At 34.3% G+C, this 25,650-nt stretch overlaps 2 protein-coding genes across 2 annotated transcripts in view; both read right to left on the bottom strand.

The window, feature by feature from the left end:
• LOC106126631 (myb-related transcription factor, partner of profilin-like) overlaps window positions 1-21,012 on the bottom strand; it is a 48,186-nt gene extending 27,174 nt beyond the window's left edge. Inside the window, exons 1-4 of the mRNA XM_013324377.1 lie at window positions 20,885-21,012; window positions 10,218-10,335; window positions 5,693-5,784; window positions 5,275-5,376 (exon numbers count right to left, since the gene is read on the bottom strand). The gene's annotated coding sequence lies outside the window, so the exon portion shown is untranslated. The remainder of the gene's footprint in view (window positions 1-5,274; window positions 5,377-5,692; window positions 5,785-10,217; window positions 10,336-20,884) is intronic.
• Window positions 4,923-11,413, bottom strand: LOC106126537 (dorsal root ganglia homeobox protein-like). Its single transcript, XM_013324248.1, has 5 exons — window positions 11,378-11,413; window positions 10,218-10,335; window positions 5,693-5,784; window positions 5,275-5,376; window positions 4,923-4,970 (listed from the first exon to the last, which is right to left on the bottom strand). The coding sequence occupies exons 1-5, from the start codon at window positions 11,411-11,413 to the stop codon at window positions 4,923-4,925; spliced, it is 396 nt and encodes a 131-aa protein (XP_013179702.1).
• Window positions 21,013-25,650: the final 4,638 nt, after the last annotated feature.

Here is a 25,650-nt window from a genome sequence, read left to right as displayed (position 1 = left end):
ATGTTTAGCACTTATTTGAGTATAATATTCTTTAATTAATTGTTAGATAACTTTCCGAAGAATAATTATTAAATCTAATATAAAAATGTATTCAATGATTTTAGAGAAAAAAATCCAGAGTCAAAATTAATTGCTATTTAAATTAAGAAGGAACAAAGAAAGAGCCCTTAAATTCTTAACTAAATCACCGTCGGCGAAAGTAAAACAAAATGACATATTTCATTTTCACCCTCGATTTGATTGTGAAGGAGTGATTGATAAAGAGGCGAGTGAGAGCGGAGCGACGGAGTGCTGCCAAGTAGAATGTACTACAGAACATACGGATATTTATTATAATTATTAAATAATGATTAAAAAAAATAACGTATTTCACACTTTGAAATATATGAAAAATGTTACATATAATGTTTAATTTTTATACGATAACTTTCTGTATTTATGTTGGAAATTAAATTTATGTGTATTTAATTGTTTTTCATCAGGAAAATTTGATACACTTAAATTTATTTTCTGCTACTAATTTAATTTAAAATTTACGAAATAAATAATAATTGGCTTATGTTTTAATTAAATAAAAATCTTAATACAACATTTGATTTTAGTATTAAAATCGATTGTGATATTATTGCAAAAATTACTTTCTCATGATAAGTAACGCAAATATATCATTTTTGCGAAATGTGATGTTTTTATAGGAGAAGTGTGGAAAACGAGCAACGAATCGCCTAATATTATTTGATCCGACGCCCATGGACACGTTTTTCGATACTACATGCAAATATACCAATTTTGTTTATTGGATATAGATTTTATGTGTCATAATTTCATCCCGTACGTTATCATATAATAAAAATTACGATATCACACGTCGCGTCGTTAGCGATTGTCGCACGCGGATAGGGTTGCCTGTCGTGTGTGCAGAGTATGTCTCCAGAGAGCTAGTATCAGTTACATTAATTACAGACATAACATAACATAATAATCATTGCACTGTTGTTACTTTACAATTATTAAGATATATTTCATGGGGGAAGAAGAAATAAATTTTATTACTAACCAATTCTATTTTTTTAGCTGACTACAAAAAGAAGGTGGTAATCAATTCGTCAGTATTTTTTTTGAGTGTAATACTGCGTAACTTCTGGTGGTCCGATTTTGATTTTTTTATTCAATTAATAATTCAAATTTGCAAATAAAGTTAGATAAACTGTTCTGATATTAACTACGTAAGATTATTTTAAAGAAAAAAATGTGTCCAATAAAATTAAAATAAAAATTTTCACTTATTCTTCAAAAGACAATTAAATTTAAATATTAACTTATTGTGACGATTCTGCATAAGATAAGATAAAAAAAATATTTAAAAGAATTGTGTCTACATAACAGCAAGATAATTAACAAATTTCGTAGCGTGCAGTTTGCGTAGCACTTGTAGCCGCTGCAATTAAGGTAAACAATAAGTATGTTACAATCGGTAGCCTCGCGAGGTATATCGCGTCCCCCGGCGCCGCCTGCAGTGCTATTGTCCAGGACATTGTCTTATTGTTCTTATGTTTGCACACTTGTGCATGCTATTGTTTTAGTCCGCGACCCTAGAGCAGCGACAATCTCATCTGGATTGGATTGAGAGCATGACAAATATTCTCGACTCGCGACTGCGTTTATTTTTTAATTGTATTAATCTTTTTTTTTATTTTTTTGTAGACTATCTTATATATAAAATTCTCGTGTCACAATTTTCATTCCCATACTCCTCCGAAAAGGCTTGACCGATTCTCATGAAATTTTGTGAGCATATTGAGTAGGTCTGAGAATCGGCCAATATCTATTTTTCATCCCCCTAAATGTTAAGGGTAGTCCACCCCTAATTTTTTTTTTTTTATGATACAACATACAAATATACATACAATCCCAAATTTTCACCCTTCTACGATCAACCCTTATTTTAAAATAGCCATTTTAGTAATTTAATCATTTTTCATCTCCGGTCGATACCTGATCAATCTACTAATTAAGTGTGTTTTTTATTTCGCGCGGACGGAGTCGCGGGCGACAGCTAGTAGTTTTATAAAGTTCTGCGAGATTAAAAGTTACTTTTCTAAGGTAACAGAAGATGAGTTTCTAAAATTTCATTTAAGTTAGATCAACAATTTTGACAAGCTTCGAATACAAAACATTGATTTTCATGTAATAAATAAAGTCGAACCTGGTTGAGCGAGAGTCCAATCATTGCTTATAAAGGTTTCTTGCTTATCCGGGTTCGACTGTAGTACATGTTACATAAATAGTGTAAAAAACTGTATACATTTCAATGACTAAAACATATCGAAAGTGAATTCAATTCAATTTCTATCAGAAAACAAAAATATGAAAAAGAAAAAAAGGTATTACTATATTAAATCCAATACGTTAGCTTATCTGTCATATTTTGAGTGAATTTGAGGCGAGTCGTAGCATTTAGCGCGAAGGTATGTTCCTCGCGTTTGGCCCCCGTCGTAATCCAATATGTCGGACGGTCGGTGCTTTCTTTTTATATTTTTCGGGCGAATTATCACCGACACTCCGCGACCGGACGAGGATGTGAATCAAATTGAAAGCCGACTCAATTATATTACTGCCATGTTATAGGGTTGAACAAAATGCTTACGAAGAATACGTTAATACAAAATTAAACAAATTTTGCGATGAATTTAAGCTCGAATAGATATTAAAACTCTTCGAATGACCAAAAAGTGAATACGCATGTTCATTGTGTCAACCCTAATTTTCCTTCTCAAGAATCAATAACAGCAATTTAATTACCGTCTTTTGCTTCGCTTTCGTGTAACTTAAATGGATTTGATCTTCTGTTGAGTAAATGCAGTATTTAATTCACGAGATTCAATATATGTTTTAACAAAGTCAATGAACAGAGTCAGCCCTGAATCCCAGAAGCACGTGTGCAAGGTGTGAGAGGGGCTAATCCCGCGCGAGGGGTTACACCGTAATACCATTTCGAGATGAGCGACTTAAACACGTTACATGCCACCATTATAACATGATCTCCCCCGCCCCGAACTATACACAGAGTTAACCTGATATCGAAACGATCGCTCCTATCTACAAAGGTCAAATATCGGTGGTGGCGGTTCAATTCTCAACTGTTTTGGTGGTTTCGGCAACGAACTAGAGTGGATTTTGACAATGGACGGTAGTTAACTAATGGAAGTGGTTAGGTCGGGATCGACGGGCTGAACAAATTGGATATCGACTTACACGTGTACTATGTTGTGTGTCGAGTCGACATCAACAAAGCACTCGTTAAAATTGACTTCCGAATCGGTAAAGCGCTTTGTGTTTTGTTTTTTATTTCTCATACAAGAGATGTTTGTTAATAAGATGAACAAAAACAAGTCTCATGTCAATTTAGTTTCAAAATAGATTCTGTTATTCATATCGCTTAGTTCAGTAGAAAGAAAGTTATGTAAAGTAACCACAAAAATGTGTAACTGTATTCTTCAAACTTTACTTTTAAAAATATTGTATTTAAAACTTAGCAGAAAAAACTACAATTACTAAGTAAAGGTTAAATTTTTGACAACTCAAAACAATCCGAGAGATTTCCAAGCATATATTAAACGACCATAAAAGCTAAGCCACGTCGCCACTAAAACCGAGTCCTGTAGTACTCGGTTCGTGAATTGGGCAATTTTTATTTGTACATAAATAAAAGACGCGCGGTTGTGCCGAGCAATTTGCCTAAAACCGCGTGTTACGTGCTACGCTCCATCCTCTCTTAACCCTGTACAAGGATATTTATAATAATAATTTGATGTTTAAAAATAACATTTGCTTTTATTAATACCGACTACAATATGATTAAAAGATAATAAACAAATTGTAATACATAAACGATTTACATATGTACATTTATCCGACGTTCTTACGGCGAAGGAAAACATCGTGATGCAACCTGCACATATCTGAGAAGAAATTCAAAGATATGTGTGAAGTCAACCAACCCGCACTTGGCCAGCGTGGTTGACTATGGCCTAACCACCCTTAACTTAGGGTCCGAGCCCCTCGGTGGGGACGTATAGTGAGCTGATGATGATGAAACAAATTAACTGACAAGTAAATATGAAAAATTGCCTTTAGCAATAATATCATCTATTTCTAGACACTTATTAGTACTTTAGGACTGAAAATTTTTACCTTTTCTGAAATGTAGAACCTTCATACACTTTTTTAGCAACTCTATTCAATAATATTATATATTCTGCAGTTGAAATTTTATAAGACGAAGTTTATATTTGATGCTTTGAAGGAATACGTTTAAACGTGACTCGTTTCCACTTAACGTATGTTAGCGTGCCGCTCTATCTACATGCGAATGTGAAAATAAAATCTAAAATGAATTTCAGTTTAAAAAGCTCACCCCGCGCGGTAAAAGCTCTCGAGATATCGCTCGCGCCGGCTTCCCGCGGATCATATAAATAAAACTCAATTGCTTCTTACATATCTATTCGTGAATGTAGTAAATATATCTAGAATTAAGTTTATTTAATCACTAGCTGTTGCCCGCGACTTTGTCAGCGTGGGATAAAAAATAGCCTAAGTGACCACAGATAAGCAATTTTCCACTAAAAGTTCGATTGAAATACGTGTCGTTTTGTTTTGGAAATTATCCAGAACAAGATAGAAAGACGGAGATGCAGACAGACAGACGGACTTTTTTTATTTATTTAGATGTTGATAAAGCAAACCCAAAAACAATTTTTTAACCCTCAAAATAGTGATACGTCAAAGCATATTACCGAGACATGAGCGACAGTTAAATCATGAATTTACAAGCTCGGGACGGACATAAACTCCGGCCGTCGACTCCAATAATATCCGCTAGATGGCGGCGTCGCCACGCGCCTCGTAAACCATTCATAAGTTTACGACGTCATAGTTTTCACGACGATATTTATATTAGATGCGACGCGCTGAATATATGAGAGAATGAGAGACTAGACCATATAAATCGCGAATACTTTAAAAAGCAAACTTTCTTTTAAAAGAGTTGCTTTGTATGTAGACAATACAATTCAAGATTTGATAGTTTCTTCAACATTAAAATCTCACTTAATGCCGCAGAGTAGATTTCTCAGAGATGTTCTTTAGTGTACACTTTTATATTAAATCTATATTAAGAAGTACCACCGAGTACTACATTTGATTGCCATATCTAGATTTAACATCTATGTAGATATCTATGTTTCGTATTTTATTTTATAATTTGTTACTTACTTGTACACGTGCTTCAGTAAGATTAATCTTGAGTGCCAGATCCTCCCGAGTGAAGACGTCAGGGTAATGTGTCTGCGCGAATGCTGTCTCCAACTCTTCCAGCTGAAATAAAACGATTTTTAAATATATTCCGACTACCCACAAACAACACTTATAAAGATACGCGTCTATTGTTCCGCGCTAGATACAGCGCACGCACGGATTAAACGGATTTGCTTTGTCTTGAAGCGCTGCGTTGCGGGCCGTGCATGCGATGCGAGCCAATGGGCTCATACCTTTAACCTAATAAGCGATCCTTAATTTGGATAGAATTAAAAGTAAGTCTTTTTTAAATACGTTGGGAAAGTATAAATCGGTATTTTACGTGGCCACAAACATCCATCCATCTATCCAAACTTTCAGTAAGTAATAAGATTACCTGTTGTAATGTGAATGTTGTCCTATTCCTGCGTTGCTTACGCCGTACGAACGTATCATCGTGGATTGCTGGGTGGTACGAATAGCTTGTGTCTGTAAGAAAACAACAGTGTTAAATGTTACCTACATTTCGTTAATATAGGGTGTTTCAAATTAATTTTAGCTTAAACAAATCTCAACCCTTTTATCGTACGTTGATATTCGATGTTGCCATGGCTTCACGTTGATGTCCAAAATATCAATCTGCGGCAGTCAAAAGGTTTAACTCATTTATAATTTTTGAGTAATACAGAGTCTAATAATAATACAGAGTCTAATGGTAACTAAAACAGTCTTTCGACGTAGATTTTTTTACTTATCTATATTAAAAAACCCAGAAAGTCCATTAGTGATTATTTAACAACTAATTCAATACTTAAAACTGAATGTACGTACTAAATAACCTGGGTAGCAATAAAGTCACTTCAACTCGAACTCAAGTGAGGAAACAAGAAACAATTTTTCTTCTATTCAGTAAAATAAATAAAGAATTAAATGGTATCATTATAGGAGGTAGAGTAGCCATAAAATTAGAGTAGTCCGGAAATGCCGGACCATTAGACGCGCAGCGATCGCGCCCAACGGACACTGCTATCTCTATAGTATCTGCACGTCCCCAACTATTGATGATGTGGACACACTCTATTATACTAGAGTCAATATGAATTTATGACATTTATGATAAGTCTTAAGTGTTTTTATTGATTTCGTAGATATTCCATCTTCGCGTCTTTATTTTCTATAGTGATCGCCCGCGACTCCGTCTGCGCGGAATTAAAAAAAACATAATCAGTAGCCAATGTGTTCTTTCAGACTATTTCATATAAGTATGCCTTTTATCGAGATACGGTGAGCAGTTCTGGAGGTACCTTCAAACAAACATTCATCCACCTAAACATTCACATTTAAAATATTAGTAATGTTTTACTGTTTCTTTGTTGTATTTCTGTGTTTGGTATTTTTTTAATTAAATCATTATAGACAATAGAGGCATTATTGAATACAACAAACTTAAAGTATCTAGTTTTAGACATTATTATTTAGAATCATTTGGCGCGAATGACGTGCTTTCGTTACAAAGTCCAGTGTCAGAATGAATAGTGAGGGGACACAAACGACGACATTTTAGTAAAGCTAGTGTTGAGTCAATACACTGCAATATTTTCGGATTTTCTTCCTAACACTATTATAACTAATCCTTTTACAGAAACAAGTTCGTTTAAAAAAAAAAAAACTAATTTAATGAAAACTGTGAAACCTTAAAAATTAAATAATTGCATAACATTGGCCCTACTAGTTTTGGACATCATTATAATTTTTTAAAATAAAATTGATCAAATTAATTATTGTCTCTTAATAAAGGAATATCATGGTTACTCTACATGAGACTAGATGACGACAGATTCAATGAGGAATGGTTATTCTCCCCTATATCGAACTTTTCTATTATTCCTTCTGATAATGTCATTCCGGCACAAGTCGGAGATTGCCCTCGCGTTAGGGATTACAGCTGTCCTCGCCCTAAATGACGTTTATTACTCTTTATTATCTATTTCTATTATGTTTTACTTTACTACCAATGTCTAGTGAGGTATTCAGTTTGATGCTTCCTAATAATTGTTATAAAAATATATTAAAGTGAAAATCTTTTCGCAAAATTACCTCATACAGATCTTACTTATATTATAAATGTATGTACTTACTTGTATGTACTTGTTTAAGAGTGAAGAGATTAAAAACCACTATTTCTAATTGATTCTTAAGTATTTTCTTATCCTTATGTATTAACATTATAAGAAATATAATAAATAACGGTTTAAATGTGAAACATTTTTTTTTATTTTAATGTTTATTTATAAGAAGACTAAAGCATTTTAAGGTGCAGATTAAAATATTTTCATTAATTGAATATTAAATATTGAGCCTTCATTACAAGCTGGAGAAAAATCCCCGGCCAGCGGAAATTAAAAATTGCTCCGCAAACCGGAAGTCGGCGGAGGCTTAAGTGCAGCGGGAAAAAGTTTGAGCGCGCCTCGTAAATGCAACCCCGATTTATAAATAGTGGCAACACAGCTTAGCTTAAAATGTAGGAAATAAGCTCCTTTTTAATTTTAATGTGAAAACAATTGTTATAGTTAGAAAGAAAAGTTTTACTACATAAAAAAAGATTCAGTAGTTTACAATTTAGTTAATTATATATAAGGTATTTAATTTAAAACTAAAATCGATTTTATAACATTAAACTTAAAAAAATATGACAGCAAATGTCACGAAAGTTATCATAGATATCGGAGTTATACAACTTTAATTAGATATACATAGTATTAATTAGTGAAACATATTGCTAAGTATAATTATTCCTACTGCTTCTTTCTTCAGTTTTCAATTCAATTCTTCTGTAGTAGTGATATAGTTAATATTTTTATCAAATGACGATCAGGGAACTAGCAATACGATTGTCCTAATGAGGCCGCGAGGGGGCAGCAGCGGCGCGGTCGGGAAATTGCCGCGTACATATTTAATAGATTCGTTTAAACCTCTTTTTTATTCATCCACTAGCCGCAGCGCCGTAGCGTCGGGCTTTTAAAAACTTCGTTTCGCACCGGTTCGCAATTCGTTAATAGATTTTAAAAATTAACAAGCTTACGCAATTACCGGCGGGCGGGCTGTCATTTTGGACGGCCCTAATGAAATAAGGGCGCTCGCTAACGCCGTTACGAGGGCCTTTGATAGCGTCGCATTAAAGTAAAAAACGCGGCGAGCGTCGGGACTAATCCAAAGTGACATGATCCTTATTGAATTAGTTTGCGAGTAACCGAGTTACGCGACGGCGGTGCTGCTCAAAAACTATTTTATGAATAATAAATGGCGCCGGCGACCAATCCCGGGGGACCGGGGAGCCCCGCCCAGCGGCGCCTTCCCCCTCCCCCGCGACTCACCCCGCGCCCCGCACAGCACACACCCCGACCTGCCTTCTCTATTCATTACCACATTATCATCCCCCACCCCCCGACACCACCCCTATGGACACCTACACCGGACGGGGTAACGCAAAATGATTTTTATAAGGTAGTTAAATCTTTAACTTGGTTTACTTGAATTGATTGGTTTTCGTTGATTGAATTAGTTAATGCTAAACTATAACATAACCACAAACCACTTCTATTATATTTTGGTAAAATTATTATATTTTCCGCATTATAAAAAAAATAGAATCTATAAATAATTCAATTTGAATAAAGAATAAATGTGATTATGTAATGTTTTCAATAATTCAATATACTGTTTAATTAACGACATACTGTTTAACTTTCAACGGATTTTCCTTATGGTAGAGACACCTATTATTGGAAAACTGTTGGGAAAGTTGAAAACGAAAATAGAGTTCTCATTTTAAATTAATATGTTTTTGATAATTTTAATTAACTAATAGCCATGCCTAGATCAAATAAAAAAGATTGAATGTAATTAATTCCATTCGTAATACAATTTCAAAATCAAATAGTATCGAATTTCAAGACAGAATCGAGACGAGGAGGTTTGGGGGGTTTCTTAACTGGCTTAACTCCATTAGCCGGGCTGCGGCTACAACAAACTTGCTTAGTGAAGTTTCGCGACCGATAACTGAGCTAATCGAGGTTCTTGCAAATGCAGTTACGTAACACCATTTAGACATTTAATACAATTTGTAAATTAAATTAAATAAAAAACACTTATCTCTTTTTTTTTTAAATAACGTAAACAGTGTTTGTAACAGTGGTAGAGCCCGCTTTAACATCTTCGCACGAATTGGCCCGGCTCGCCAGGTGAAATACCACGACCACACAGAAGGCAGGCATGAAGTGGAAGCAATTCCGCGTTTCGTCTTATGAGTCTACGTCCCGGAGGCCTAATTTAGTCCTCTTTCTCTTCCCAACGTTTTTCTTATAAGGAAACGATGGGAAGTGGAAGTAGACTTTCCGGATGAGAGGATGCATGGAAAGGGAAAATATTTTATTTCTGTACATCCTCTCCTCCGTCGATTAAAGGTAGGCAAACGCATTAGCAGTTGCGTATGTCTATGGGCAACGGTCACTTCGCTATTTCAGCGATTTCAGATGGCCGTTCGCTCGTTTGCCAGAACTTCTTACAGAAAACTCTAGAAAGCTAGAGAACTAATAATGCACAATTTTATAATCAAATAAAACATCAAAATATCAGTCACAAAATATTTAACAGCCGTAAAGTTTTAACATTCATTATCTTTAGTTCATTCGATGCACAACATTTAACTAGCCTGTATAAAATCCTCTACGCATACAGAAGTAAACTAAATAAGCGTTATTATGATTCATTCAACTTTGTGAAGTAAAAATTAATCATTCCTTTACTTACCCAGTTTACTTTACAATATTAGTTTTATGAGCTCGGTCACTGATTGCCTTTATATTTAAAGCTACACCTATCACGAGGTGATAATCCTGTTTAAAATTATAAAGTATACTTACAAGGGTGTGAAGCGGAGAATGGATACTCTAGCGTGGGCAGGCGGTGCTGGTGTGGCGGCAGGCTCGGCGGGCAGTGGTAGCAGAACAGGCCACGGCCGCCGCCGCTGCCGTTCGCCAGCTGAAATTTACATACTACATAAGTATATGGATCTTCAAATGTTTTAAAGTAAACAATGACAATGTCTTCCGAATATCTTTTTAAACAGACACGATTCTATCCATTTCTTCTGCCATTCCACCTGCACAGAAATTCAAAGATATATGTAAAGTCAACCGACCCGCACTGTGCCAGCGTGGTTGATTATGTGGAAGTCATTATGTCCTCAGTGGGGACGTATAGTGAGCTGATGATGATTCTACCATTTAGTCCTCCTTCCCTTGTTTTATCTGGATGGGAAAAGGAAGGGGACTAGAATTAAGTATCCCACTCGATTCGGCAAGATTCAGAATGCTTCCTTTTCATGCCGTTATATAGAGTTGTGATAATTACGATTGAAATCGTGACAATCGTATAGCCTTTGATGAATGAGTATTACAAATAACAAAGAGCGATCTAATACATCGCATTAGCATAGAAACGACGCCGCGTTAATAACAGGTCGGTCCCACAAGCGCGGATAGCGCTTTGCATCTAGATATGTACTAAATATCGCGCGGTGCTATAAACACGCTTTAAGCGCTGTAATTGTAGCGCCTAGGCCGTGTTGATATATCGTAATCACGCATTGATTCGCAGCGCAGATTGAATGCTAAATCAATGAACTCAATATTTCAGCACTAATTCTTTACTTCTTCATCTCACAGTATTAAATATATTACATTATCATCTTGTACTTATCTCTACGAAGAGTCTACGTATTCTTTTTATCCAAACATCTCTATCAGATCTGAATTCTTCTCTTTCTTACGCACATCCGCTTTCGCACAATCTTACTAATATTATAAATGCAAATGTTTGGATCTATGGATAAATGGGTGGATTGGTGGATGGATGTTTATTAGAAGGTATCACTTGTAGGGTACTAAGTTTTTTTTTTATAATTCGGACGGAGTGGCGTGCAACAGCTAGTCCATCCATACTTTCTTAGCTCTTCCTCTACCTTTGTAACCTTTGTAGTATATTCAATCTTATCAACTAGAGACTAGTTTATAGAACCTACAAATGAATATGATACGTAGTAATGCAGTTGCGTCATATTGATGCAGCAAATGTTCAGATTGTATACTCGTATGTATGAATACAATGTGTGGGTCCTCCCGCTCGCGATGCAATATAGCAATTTACTCATCGAATATAATTGATTTATGCGAGACACGTCCTTTGCAATCTGATACCGACGTAGAGGATACAAATCTATTTCATATTTATTGTCTTTTCATTATTATATTTCTAGAATTAAATACTTACTAATGTTATGTATAAATGCGAATGTTTAGATGGATGTGATGTGGATGAATGGATGGGTGTTTGAAGATATCTCTTAAACGGCTGAACGGATCTCGATTAAATTTGGCATACGTATAGGCCTACGTCCAGCAGTGGACAAGTTTAGGCTGAGTATGATGATGATATGATGATAGAACATAGTCTGAAAGAACACATAGGCTACACTAATTAAGATTATATATATATCTATATATATATTCACGTGGACGGAGTCGCGGGCGACAGCAAGTTTGAGATAAATGTAAAAAGAAATGCAAACAAAACTCGTAGTCTATTTAGTCTTCGACTTATCAAGATGTACAAGATATTAAGTACTTTTCAAGAAATTCATCTTAGATCGTGTTTTTATAATACAAGAAAATAGCATTTTGTTCGAGTCACAAAGTCTTACTTGCAATATCAAGTATTTGAGGGTTTTGAGAAAGGTAACAACATTCTTTTGCGACTTAATAAGTGTCGAGTTATAGAAATTTCACTATCATTATAATGCAACGCTTAATGCTATAAATTTAACCGTTTAAATTTATAAATAAATCAACTAGTTATTGTTGCAACGTATTATCTCGGTATTATTATAGTCATAGTGACATAACTTTATTTGCGGGAGGAAAATGGCAATGAAATTCAATTGCAGGCATTAGGAGCGGCGGTGACCCACGTGCGCATCCTCGCCAGTCGTCAGTATAAATGACATTAATGGTCCTATGAATCGGTTAAACGATGCGCGGGCGCATTCACTGCCGCGGGTGACGTCAGCGCATAGACACTAGAACGAGGGATACTTGCTTCTTTTAAAGATACGAATAATATAATATGAGGCTGTAGGATTTCGATATCTAAAACTTATCGACATTTTTTTAATCGTTATAAACTTACAAGACTGTAAAGCGAGCAGAATCGCATAAAAATACTAACAAGACAAGGGATCATTTTGTTATATTACGAAAGTGGAAGGATACGTTCGATTGCAATAGTAATAAAAACTTCTGATTTAGACTTTTTTTTTAATTAAACAAAACATGTTATAAAATGGCCGCATTTTGTATTTAATTTTATAATCATAATTTAAACAAAGTAAAAAAAGTTTAATAGACAATCTCATATATATAAAGATAACTAAAACTCTATTTCTACATTCATTGTATCTCTGATTGTATTGGCTCGTCCTGTCTGCGCGCGTGGGGTCGTGTTCCTGCTAATCCTGTTTACAGTGTCGTTGTCGCATTACAACACCCACCGCGACGCATCCGTGTCGTATCCGCGTCGCACCCGTGCATCATACGTGAAGCAACCGAGCGTATCTTACGTCCCAATGGCACGGATAATTTAATATTGTTAACACAAAGCCAAAATACGTAAATAATTTTATTTTGAGAATTTTCTTCAGTTCATTAAATGTGTCAATTTTTACTTAAATAGCCTTTAACTACAATACATTTCATTAATATTCATATGTATTTTTATAAACGTTCGAATTAACTAAATTTCCGTTAAAACAAAATAAATGACAAAAGATAAAAAGTGTTTTGAATGCATATACGCATTTTTTTCCTCTTTTGAATGTAGATTAAAATCAGTATTCAGCCACTTATTTCATTAGAGTATAGCACGTCACAAAACCCACCGGGATTGTTCTTGAATTGAATATAAACGAGAAAAATTCATTAAACCTTTTTTGTAGACACCAACCATCTTCCAAGGCGAGATTCTTGTCACCAATTCAAATAAAGAACTCTTTTGTCCGATGACATGTTTAGTATGAGAACTGATTTTTAATCTGTGAAATATTTATAAGCATTCATATATATCGTTCCAATTCACGCACGTGTGTTAATAGTCAAATAGTGTTGTAACCACCTTAATTAAAGTAAAATAAATTCATAGTGAAATCATTCCTATATCTTACAAATATTATAAATACGAAACTTTAGACGGATGGATGATTGTTTGAAGGTATCTCCGGAACAACTAAACGGATCTTAACCCTTATTAGCCCTAGAGTTTCAATTTTGATACCAATCTTTTAAACCGAATGTTCACATTACTATTAGTTTTTTTATAGGTTGGCTGTACCTATTTTACTGTTGTATAATATTCTTTCCAACGAAATTAAAAAAAAATCGTTATTGTTTTATTTTAATAAATCACTTTCGTATGTAAATCAGGCTACTAATGGTTAATGAAATTTAGCATAGGTGTAGATCATAGTGTGGAAGAACACATAGGCTACTCATAACGTTATTTTTTTTTAATTTCGCGCGGACGGAGTCGCAGGCAAAAGCTATTTATTTTATACAATTATTACATTGGACATTTGATAATATATCAAATTAATTAATTAAAATCAAATCAAAATTAATATTTTATAATCATCTGTCTACATCGCAAAACATTTCGCGGCATTGGTTAATTGGAAATTATCATTCAGTATCTGTAGACATTCGTTTGTACAAATAAAACATGAAAGCAACGCCGAGTTAATTAACCCATTTGACTCGAATTAATCCAATTGGAAGCTGGAAGTTGGATCGAAATTAAGCGATACAGATATAATTTTCGTAGCAAATTGTGTTTGCCTTCGTTATTGAGATTCGTACCGATGTTTGAATTACGAATGCGCTGGAGAATATTATTTTCTCATTTGGATTTATTAACGTATACTTTTTACGATATTTAAATTTTACTTTTATTTCAAATGACTTGTTATATGTCGATGCAAATTATTATTGAATATTAAAACATGTTATAAGAATATAAATAAAAATACCTATATAAATTTTAGATAGATTATAAACTGACGAATTTCTATATCTGATTATTATATTTATGTACTACTAGCTGTCGACCGCGACTCCGTCCGCGCGGATTAAAAAAAAGCTTAATTAGTAGCTTGTGTGCTCTTCTAGAATATTTACATCCCTGCAATAGTTCATCGAGATCCGTTGAGCTATTCTGAAGATACCTTTAAACAAACATCCATCCATCTAAACATTCTTATTTAATATTATATGATTTAAATGTAACGTAAATACATAATAATGTATAGGATTGGTGTCAGTCGGAGTTGATGTTATTGAATTATGTTTAATTCACGTGGCGCGATGCCCCGGAGGACTCGGCAATTCGATTCCGTCATGCAAAATTGTATTATATCGACGCTCGTAATCATAGCTTCTATGCCCTTGAATTACAGCTAACGTTTAAATTAAATATGTAGCTTACTAATTTAATTTAATTATAATGTTTGTTTGAAGTTATTTCTGGAACAGCTCAATGGATTTTGGCATAGACATAGAACATAGTCTGAAAGAAGACATAGGTTACTAATTTAGTATTTTTTAAATACCGCGCGCATGGAGTCGCGGTCGACAGCTAGCTAGTGTTCAATCAAAAAGGCCGGTACAGTGGCCTCATAAAACGAAAATCAAAGCGAAGTGATATCAAATAAACTGATTAAATCCAATTGAGTGGAATTATTGTACAATTCGTGCAACAGTGAGACGAAACAATCAATAATATTTAATGACAGTGAGTGCGCGCTCATTTGATATCGAACTTTTACAAACTGTAATGGAGATCAATTGAACAGTTTAAAATTAACTATTAATAAAGGACAATGGTTCAATCGGGGTGCGACAATCCGATCGATCGAGATAAAAATTTTACAGACATACACGTTTTAACTACGAGTATAATAATGTATTAAAAACACATATATACTACGTAAACCAGTTATTTAATTTGGAACAAATATAAATATGTTTTGCGTAATTTGTTATACGTCAATTGATTATTATCCTAACGTTTCAGCAGCAATCAAAATATGAAACACTAGCTGTTGCTCGTGACGCCGTCTGTGCGGTATTAAAAAAACTTAATTAATCTATGTGTTCTTCCAGATTATGTTCTACATCTATGCCAAATTTCAGCGCGATCCATGCAGCCGTTCTGGAGATGCATTCAAACATCCATCCATTTAAACATTCGCATTTATAATATTAGTAAGATTAGTAAGAAGTAAGTTTAGTAAGATTGTCAAACACATATAACAAAAAGCCTTTTCAGCCCAAAAAATAAATTACTAGAGTATTCATTTGTATTTAACAATTATTTTATATATTTTTGCATACCGATACTTTATATAATATATCTATACGCAATACCAATGCTTTTTGAAATATATTCTATTTCCTAAGGGATATCAAGACATGCGCATTGGATCGAACGTAAATATTGTCACAGAGGTCATTGAACTTTGCAAACTTGATCATGAGTTATACGCCTTTATAACTAAAGTATAAATAACTTTAATAATTATTATATTTGGGGATAATTTATCAATGTTTCATAATTATTACCGACGGCCATTGTACAAGAACCCAAAAAGCCCCGGGACCCTTGATAATAAATGATACAAAAAAGGTCGGGTGGATGAGTCGTTTAATTAGCGTTAAGCGCAATCACAACAAAACAGTAAAATAAAATGCTAGCGTGCTTTTAAATAGCGCAGCGCCATCTAGTTCCTTTAGAACGAAACTTATATTTTTATAAACATTGAACTTTTTATTTGCTCGTGAACAGCCATTGATTTCCTTAATAATAGAGAAACTGCAGGAATGTTGCCCGCGTCTGTGAAGCCTTTTGAAATATCTTTACTGGCTAGAGCTTTAAATAGACTGGCTAGAAATTTAAATTTCTCAATTAATTATTACTTTGTTAGGAACTTGAATATAAAAACATTTTGTAACGTCTTACGTTAAAATGCATTTTGTATTTTTTATAAGGGCAACCCTAGGTGTACGCCGTCAATCATAATTTGCGTAAACTGGTCTCCCTGGACTTTAATCAGTTTAAAGCATGATATGCTTCTTTTATTTCAATTCATATCTCCTTTCCATTGTCTAGTAACAATACCATTTTGTTTTAAATGAATTGTAATAATAACGAATATATGGGACTGAAAAAATCGTCTAATTCACGGGTGTACACATATGTTTTGTTCGCATTTTACAATACAAAAGAAATTTAATTGCATAAGATGAGAAAAAAACCATACTGATTTGACTTTGATTCCAACGAAAAACCATTTTTTTTTGTTTCCGTCTATCTGTCGGTCTGTCCGTAAAGTCCACGTTTGTTATCGGGCTGATTTGCACCGGAGTTTCAGGGGAACATTATACGCTACTCTTTTTAATTACGCGTTGACGAAGTCGAAGGCGATCGCTAGTTACGTAATGTAGTTACGTGAGTTAATACAATTTAGATATTATTTTGTTTCAACTTGCACATGTTGAGCGAATCTTTGAACAGAGCACAATTACGATCAATTACGTTGCGAACGTATTGTCGCGACGCAATTATTCTTACTTTATCAAATATACTATGTGTTGCCGATGTTAATTCCTCTCGTTAAATATGTGCAGGCGCCACTAAGAAATTATTATCATCGCTACCCTTTTCCCTACGAAGGGTCGGCACAGTACTCTTCAATTAATCTCTATCAGCCATCATATCTGAATTTTTCCAGTTCTTATATCCTCTTATAAACAATCTATCCATACTTTCATTAGAAATATCTTGCTAATAGTATAAAGGCGAATGATTGGTTATATGGATAGATGTTTTTAGGACGTATCTTTAAAACGGCTGAACGGATCCCCTTGAAATTTAAAATTAATATAGAACATAGACTGTAAGAAAAAATAGGCTAGTTATTAAGTGTTTTTATTTTAATTTTGTTACGAATCGCAGGCAACAGCAATATATAATAAAGAACAACTACGTAACCAATCTGTAACATAACCTAGTAAATAATGCAATATGCGTATCTCCTCCCCCCGCCACCCCCAGACCGAGGCATTCCGGCATTAACTATAGCAATAAGCAAACAACTCAATTTACCCAACTACTTTACTATTCACAAAAGCCCGCCAAATAATACCCACTCCCCCCCTACCCTAGTAGTTTCAAAGCGTGCATATAATTCTCGAACATACTCGCGCCAGGTTTAGTTGGATCGAGTTAGGGTTAAATTGCGAAAGCCTTCCAATATTGCACTTAATCGTACGCTAAATGAAATATTACAAAGTTGAACTATTAACTCGGTTTTCATAGATTTGCTGAATAATGCTTTAGTGTTATGTGAACTGTTTTCATCTCTATGGTTTAAAATGTAATATTGCTTTGTAAGACATTAATAAAAAATGTAGTGTCAAGTCAAGTGAACAAAGTGAGTGAATGTTGTCAACAGTGGTAGAGCCCGCTTTAACATCTTCGCACGAATTGGCCCGGCTCGCCCGGTGAAATACCACGACCACACAGAAGACAGACGTGAAGTGGAAGCTATTCCGCGTTTCGTCTGATGCGTGTGCGTCCCGGAGGCCTACTTTAGTCCACTTTCCTTTCCCACCCTTCTTCTTATATGAAAAGGATGGGAAGTGGAAGTGGACTTTCCGGATGAGATGATGCATGGAAAGGGAAAATATTTTCTCTCTGCGCATCCTCTCCTTCGTCGATCAAAGGTAGGCAACGCATATGCAATTTGCGTATGTCTATGGGCAACGGTCACTTCCTATTTCAGCGATTTCAGGTGGCCGCTCGCACGTTTGCCACCTTATGATATAAAAAATACAACTTCTAATAAATATTATATTTTTTTATTAGCATCCTAAATTCTTTGAGAACGGTAAAATAATTTATGCATGCGTTCAAATTTGTTTATATATAGTTCAAAAAGTCTCAAACAATGTGTTAAATATAGACTATTGTATATAAGAAACAAGTTATTAAGCACAACTTAAGCCCTTTACCCTTTACGGCACAGATTTTTTTTTAATAATTATTAATTAATAGATAAATAACAAACATCGGAACTATTATGATGTAATTACTACATTAATATGTGAGTTCGGTAGTAAAGTGGTAACACCGCAAATATAGTAACACTTACAATCCCAGATTAACAACAAAGGCTGTATCACACGGGTCCGGATCACACCCTGTCTCGCAACCCTCGTTAATAATAAACTACCCTGTGACACCATGCGCAATCGCACGCAATTTCCTACCTGTGAAATATTATTACGGGACACTCTGTCTACGCAAAACCAGTGATATCACTCCAAGGTACAATAATTACTATAGTTCGCATCAAAATGCAATTCTAATTTGTATATATTCGTATATATTTTGTTCTCATTCAAAACTTTATCTAAAAATAAGAGTAACATAGAGTTTTGTTTAAACATTAAACGATTGGGACTTTGATACATTAATAAAGTTAATAACTTGTCTTGTTAAATAAACTGTTAAGTTTTTTGGAGTGAAAGAACAATAATTAAACCTAAAAATTATGTTTTCTTAGCCCGAAAGATTAATATGACTTAATAATAAAACAAACGTTAACTTTTTAACACAATCCATCTTTATAGATACACCTGGCGTAGCAACTTCGTAGAGCTTTGTAGACTTCGTAGCCAATAATAACGAAATAGATTAAATAACTCTATCATTATATTTATTTAGATAATGCAGATTCATATTTCTTACAGCTATGCTTTTTGGGAACCAGTAATAATGAAAGCTGCAAGTTCTCGTTTAATTAGTTTTGGTTGAAACTTGTCGTCGGGACACCGGGACGCTTACCGGGTTTATATCTGGAGAGAATGCGACGGAATGAAAAGACATTTACTTGCTTTATGTTTTCATGTTTCGGTTATATTTGTTTATGATATTTTTGATAGTTTTGGTTATATTCATTCGTTTGATTGTAATCTGGTGTAGCCAGAATGGCTTAATTTTATTCACTATATTTTTTATATTAACTTGGTAATTCGTGATTCAAGTACAAATATGTAGGTTAGTTTGTTTATATAATTCGTTCGTTTAGTTTGCTTTATGTTGGTCTTTATTTTATGACCAAGTAAAATAGTTAAGTATTGACAATATAAATATAATATCATGTAGGTAATGTAAAATGTATCGGTGGCATAGCGCCGGCGAGGGCAATTGTCCGCGGCGCCGGCTCCGATTGCATATCAATACAATAACTCGTTGTATTTGAGCCTAATTGAGCCCATTGCTCGTGAGCCCGCGACGTCTTATTGGCCTTTATTCTATTACTGGCCGCCGATTGATATCTTGTGCAGTGTGACGTTGATAAAACAATTGCTTCGACGCCATCGTGCAATTTCCATAAATTGACGAATTAATAACAATATGTTTGTTTCAGATTTACATCTCAAATGTTCCCGGTGATAGAAATGTATGGAAGAATATTTTAGACCGACTTTATCTAGACCAGGTATATGTGAAAATAAATTGCAATAGTTTATCTATGTCGCGACTTAGTTAATTCGATTGTTACCCTTTTCAAAATACACTATAAGACCGAGACGTAAAACTTCAAATTAGAAAATCTCGACATTTCTTCACTGGAATTTACTATTCTTCAGGTTAATTGTACTGTGCGCCGCCTTTTTCTGAATCTTTCAAAACTAAGGTTAGATTTGCCAGACTCCGCCGCTCGCACTCTTGAAGATAACAAGGTTTGCATTCATAGAGGACACGATCATCATCGTCATGTCAAAAAATTCTACGACTATAGTTGTCCTGTCTTGTTGTAATATTTATGTAAATATATAATAGTTTTATGACAATTTGCAATTTGCTTTTGATGCCCTGCTGTTGTTTTTTTATTATACAACACTACAAAAACAAATTTATTATGCAAAGATACGTTTTCGTAATTTGATTAGTGGAATCGCACGGTTATAGTCTGTTAGTTAATGAATAATAAAAATTGTATATTAATTAATTTTCATATTACGTTATTATCTCCTTAGTTAATAAGATATCCAAAGAAATAATTGTCATAAAAACAATGTTTTCAACAACTTAATTGTGTGTTATCATTTTCAATATAATTTTGAACGTGTTAAAAATAAATTGCTAATTAATTAAAGATAAAAACTAAACCGTAAGTTAATTATTTCTCGTTCATTTCATTAATTGAAAAAAATACTACATAGAGGTTGTTGTTTTAAATTTTTAAACCTAAAATTTACGTCACTCGATCATTTACAAAGCACTATTATCATAGATTATAAAAAAAAAATTTCACACATATAAGATTTTTTTGGTAGAATTTCAAACTTCACTAAACTTTTTACACTTTACAACAATATGTGGGTAAATTAATTAACACATTAAAAATATTTACCTTATTTGCGTCTGAAAATATTTTGCCGCGTTGTATTGGCGGGAATATTTCCCGCCGAAATGCGTGTCAAAGATGGCGCGGTCACCGCGCGGACATCGTCACTCGCGTGCTGAGTCGCGGGCCGCGGAGCGACGACTGCTCCCTCGCTCGGCAGACGGACTGCCAGTGAAACTGTGAAACCGCCCTCGCCAAACAAAACCCCACCCGCGCATCTCAAGCGTTGGCCCAACGACCAACCCAACACGCTACACCAATAGCCAACGTGTCTAGTGCCAATTTACACTTAGTTACTGTTTTAACAGAAACAAATTACTTTCAACATCCGTACTATATTTTTAAAGAAAACCTTATTAGATATTTATGTAAAAAACTATTTTTTAATTAATTTAAAGATAGCGAAATATATATATTTATTAGTCATTTTAGGTTACATTTAGACTTTACTACAGTCTACAATTATAATGATAGTTAAAGATTTAAAAAAACAATGTTGTTTAACTTTTGTCTTGGTCAAAATGCCAACATAGACGTAGCATAAAGAGCATTTTGGCACGCGCCTTCCCCTCCCTCGAGCCTTGATTTAATATCAAACGCGGGCACTGATTCAGTTATGCCGAACACAACTTCATTGCCCATCTCGCTTGCACCTACACAAACATCATGCTGTCGTCTCCCTTCAACGTTTCAGCGTGCGTTAGGAACACCGACGACTGAAAGAGATGGAGTCGCGGCCGCGGACACTTCTTTCCTTCAACTCGATTTGCATGCGGGGGTCGCTACGCAAACTTTATGTCCTCGATTCGTAAATTATTTATACGTTTGGAAATATTTTAACGGCACACTCGGTAGAGAAAGATTGCCGAGTGACGGGGATGAGTGGAATTAAGAGACTGGCCGGTCAGATTACCACACCGGTGACATAATTAAATTGGATTTCCCTCTTCACTTAATAACATATTTTATGATTTTATGGAAAGCAAATGTTGTTGAACTGAGAATGATATTCGCTTGTATAGTGAAGGTTTATCTTGCACAATGTAATCTAACATATAAATTATTTGGAAATATAACGAATACTAATTTGTAATTCTAATGAAAACACATACATCGAGGCTCTTTAATCATCTATTTATAACTCAGAATAAATAAAAATTTACTCTTTAAAACAACCTAAACCTGAACATAAAATTCTATATATATTTTCGTTAATTGTTGTGTTAGTCGAAGTAAATTAACAAAATAATCAAATCTACGTTAGCGTAAGTTCTCACACCTCGCCGCTCCCGAACTCCCTCAGCAGACCTATCCAATTACCTATCATCGTATTATCCGGTACACAATCAACTAACTTCCAACCGTGACCTCTTTACTAAACTCTTAGTTTACTCAATAAAATGTTTTAAATACATATTACTTCTTATCTTAATCGTATTATAAATGCGAATATTTAGATGGATGGATGTTTCTTTGAAGGTCTGGAGATACCTTCAAACAAACACGGCTGAACGGATCACGCTTTCATTTAGCATAGATGTAGAACATAGTCTGAAAGAACACATATGCTACTAATTAAGTTTTTTAATTCCGCGCGGATGGACTCGCAAGCGACAGCTAGTCTTCTATCTTTATATATATAATTCTTCTGTGAGTGTGTATGTCACTGAACTTCTCTCAAACGACTGGACCGATTTTGATGAAATTTTTTGTGTGTGTTCATGGGGATCTGGAAATGGTTTAGATTCACAATTTTGTCAGCTGGACAATGTTTTTTTAATTAATTTTTAATTTATTAGTAGTTGTTGATTTTGGAATGTTTTACATTGGATTTGACAGACGGCGCTACCATCGCAGTGTCAAATTTTCAAATTAAATACGTGTAGACAGGACAACGTCTGTCGGGTCCGCTAGTATATATATAAAAATCAATTGATATTCATTAGTCTCGCTAAAACTCGAGAACGGGTGAACGGATTTATCTTATCTTGGTTTTGAAATATTCGTGGAAGTCTAGGGAAGGTTTAAAAGGTAAGAAAAATTCGATTAATTTTCGGAAACTAATTAAGTTTTTTTCATTCCACGCAGACGGTGTCGCGTGCGACAGCTAGTCTATTTTAAATTCGATAATCTTTACAAAGATATGAGCGTAATATTTCTAAGATAGTAGTGATTTGCGTTTTGTCTTTTTAGTACTAATTTACTTATAGTACGGTATACTTCTATTCAAATCTTTTGAATAGTTCGCATGCTGTGATTTAGAAGTTATTTCGTTGATAAATTACGGTTAAATTCACGATTCGTGAAGCTTTAAGATTTTTTGGAATGCTTAAAGAAATAGAAATAAATTAAATAGAAAAATCTGCTCAAGTAACTATCCTTTCTGCATCCAACTAGGTACTAGATGTTTCTTTCCCGAATGATACAAGGGTAATTTTTTGAGTTACGTACTTACGAGTAATTTGTAGATTCGTCTTACTCTGACGTATTGTTACTTCGACTTTCATTAGAATTGTAATACTAATTTGTTTTAATTTATTATAGGACCGCTACAAATATTACCCTTAAAATATATTTTATAGATATAAAACCACGAGGTTTGTTTTTTAATTGACTAATGACCATAAAGATTTTAAACTTTTAAGTTGTAGTAAAGTTGTTTCACTATTTCTATGTATGAATAAACAGATATATTAAATATAATTGTTTGAAATAATAATAAAACAAAACAATAATCCTCGAATTTCCAACTGAGGAAAATGAATCGGCATTATTAACAAAATATACACAGACAATCCAAATAAACTCCTTAATACTTGATAAGCAATCGCTTCAACGTCTGATTCTTTAATAAGAGAACAGATTCAAAATATATTTTCTTACAACTGCCAATGTTATGCCACTGCAAAACTGTTATATTGAACAATTTTGATACTTATTGCTTAAGTAATAAAGGTAGTAGTTTCTGAAGTGAGTTGTTTGTAGCGGTTAACAAATCTTGGAAGAGGTGTAAGTGACAATAAAAGGAGAGCTTAGCTCTCGGCGCCGTCTTCAAGTGGAACAGTGCTGTGCCGACGGGGGGTTGCGGGGTAGACGCGGGGGGCGAGGTGAAGGAGGAGCCGGATACGGCCGTCTCGCTCCGGCGAGCTGCTAGTCGCGCTCATCCGTTTTATTTCTTGTTTGTCCGCCGCGCGCCTTCCCCATTTGCTACATAATTTATTTTAAGCGGGCACACTTAAAAAATTGGTCGAAACGCGTACGGGATGAGCGGGCGACGGGCAACGAGGATCGGCCGGGGAACGATGATAATAATATGGTAAAATGATTTCATTTGAATTGCTTTTCGGGTAATCGTCGGGAAGTTAATGGCGCGGGGAGTCCCCGGACCATTGTTCGAGCACCATTCATTTACGCGCTGAATTTATTTTCGCGCTCTTTTATTACCACTCGAGTTTCAGTCATTTAAGACTCTCAATACATATTCTATGATGTTTGTGGCGTCCGGTTTTATAGCGTCGGCCAAGTTTCTGTCTTATTAAGGTTGTTTTTTCACTTTTATTCAAACTTTATGCCATTTTAATATTGCATAATAGATACTACATATATATTTTACAGGAAAATTAATTTAAAATCTAATGTTGTCATTGTACTAAGAAAATAAGGTTGGTCAGGCTGATTTCTTTGGCCGCCATCTCTGAAAAAAAAAGTTGAAGTAAAAGGAATAACACACGAAGTATTAATAAATTATAAGCATTTTTTAGCTTGTATCATTTCGTTATTTCATTAATGTGCTGATTATTAATAAAATGTTTGAAGATTAAGAATGCGGCTAAAATTATTCGAACAGCTCTGATGAAAATTATTTGTTACGCGGATAATCTATCGCTGAAACCCTTCTGTAACAACGTAAGACAAGCACTTAGCTTTAATTGTTAATTGCTTGGTGATATTATCTTAAGTAAGCAAAGGAATTACACAGATTCATTTTAATTTCCAAATAATCTATCAATTTTAAGTTAGATTTATTTCTGTCCTACTTAAATCTTAGATACATGTGTATGTACATATGTTTAGTCGTATAGCATTAAAGATAATTAAAAGTAACAATAAATGGATTTCGAAAAACATGATTACACTAAAACCATAAAATAAATTATGAAAATAAATAAAATGTTGCCACTTCACATCATTTATTAAAAGACATTCAATTGATTAAAAAAAACAATTTGTCTATGACAAGTACAAAGAGCTCACGGACACAATGACTTGCGAAAACGCTTAATCGTTCCGTAATAACTACATCAATGGATCGGTAATTGTATATCTGTTGTGAGAAGAGTGGAGAGGAGTTCTACCCTCTAATGCCGAAGGGTTGCCTCCCCGCGAGTGATTTATTGAAGAAAGCTTTTAAACCCTTGCGGTCTCCGGCCATTGTTGGAGATTTGTGTCTTGTATTATGCGTTAGGTCATTACTGGTTATGCCCGGATTTGCGCTATTAATTCAATGTTCTGAAGTCATTCCTTCCTTAGTATACTTTTTGATATTGTTTTCTGAATCGTAATTTATGTGTTTCACAAAATATTTTTTTTAACTTAAACTTGATTCATCCATAAGCTTATAAATTTTACTTTATATTCTTGGAGGATTTGTTCGATTTACTTCTTTTATTATACTATTTTATGTTGAAAGGTTTAAAATGAAACTAATGGATACAAAAACTAACTGTCTGAAATTTCAGAAACTCAGATGTTAATTTTTACCTATTCGACAT

The sequence above is a fragment of the Papilio xuthus genome, unplaced genomic scaffold, assembly GCF_000836235.2.
Source record: "Papilio xuthus unplaced genomic scaffold, Pxut_1.1 DF824992.1, whole genome shotgun sequence".
NCBI lineage: Eukaryota > Metazoa > Arthropoda > Insecta > Lepidoptera > Papilionidae > Papilio > Papilio xuthus.
The sequence above is the reverse complement of the archived record's forward strand: the minus strand, read 5'-3'. Positions and strand labels throughout refer to the sequence as shown.

What these genes read in the sequence shown, in the direction of transcription:
- LOC106126537 (XM_013324248.1), bottom strand. Translation starts at nt 11,413, where the DNA reads ATGACGCAACTGCATTACTACGTATCATATTCATTT. An exon ending in ACTACGTATCATATTCATTT is followed by an intron (nt 10,336 to 11,377) that starts GTAGGTTCTATA and finishes TGTAAATTTCAG; the next exon opens with CTGGCGAACGGCAGCGGCGG. An exon ending in CAACATTCACATTACAACAG is followed by an intron (nt 5,377 to 5,692) that starts GTAATCTTATTA and finishes GTTTTATTTCAG; the next exon opens with CTGGAAGAGTTGGAGACAGC.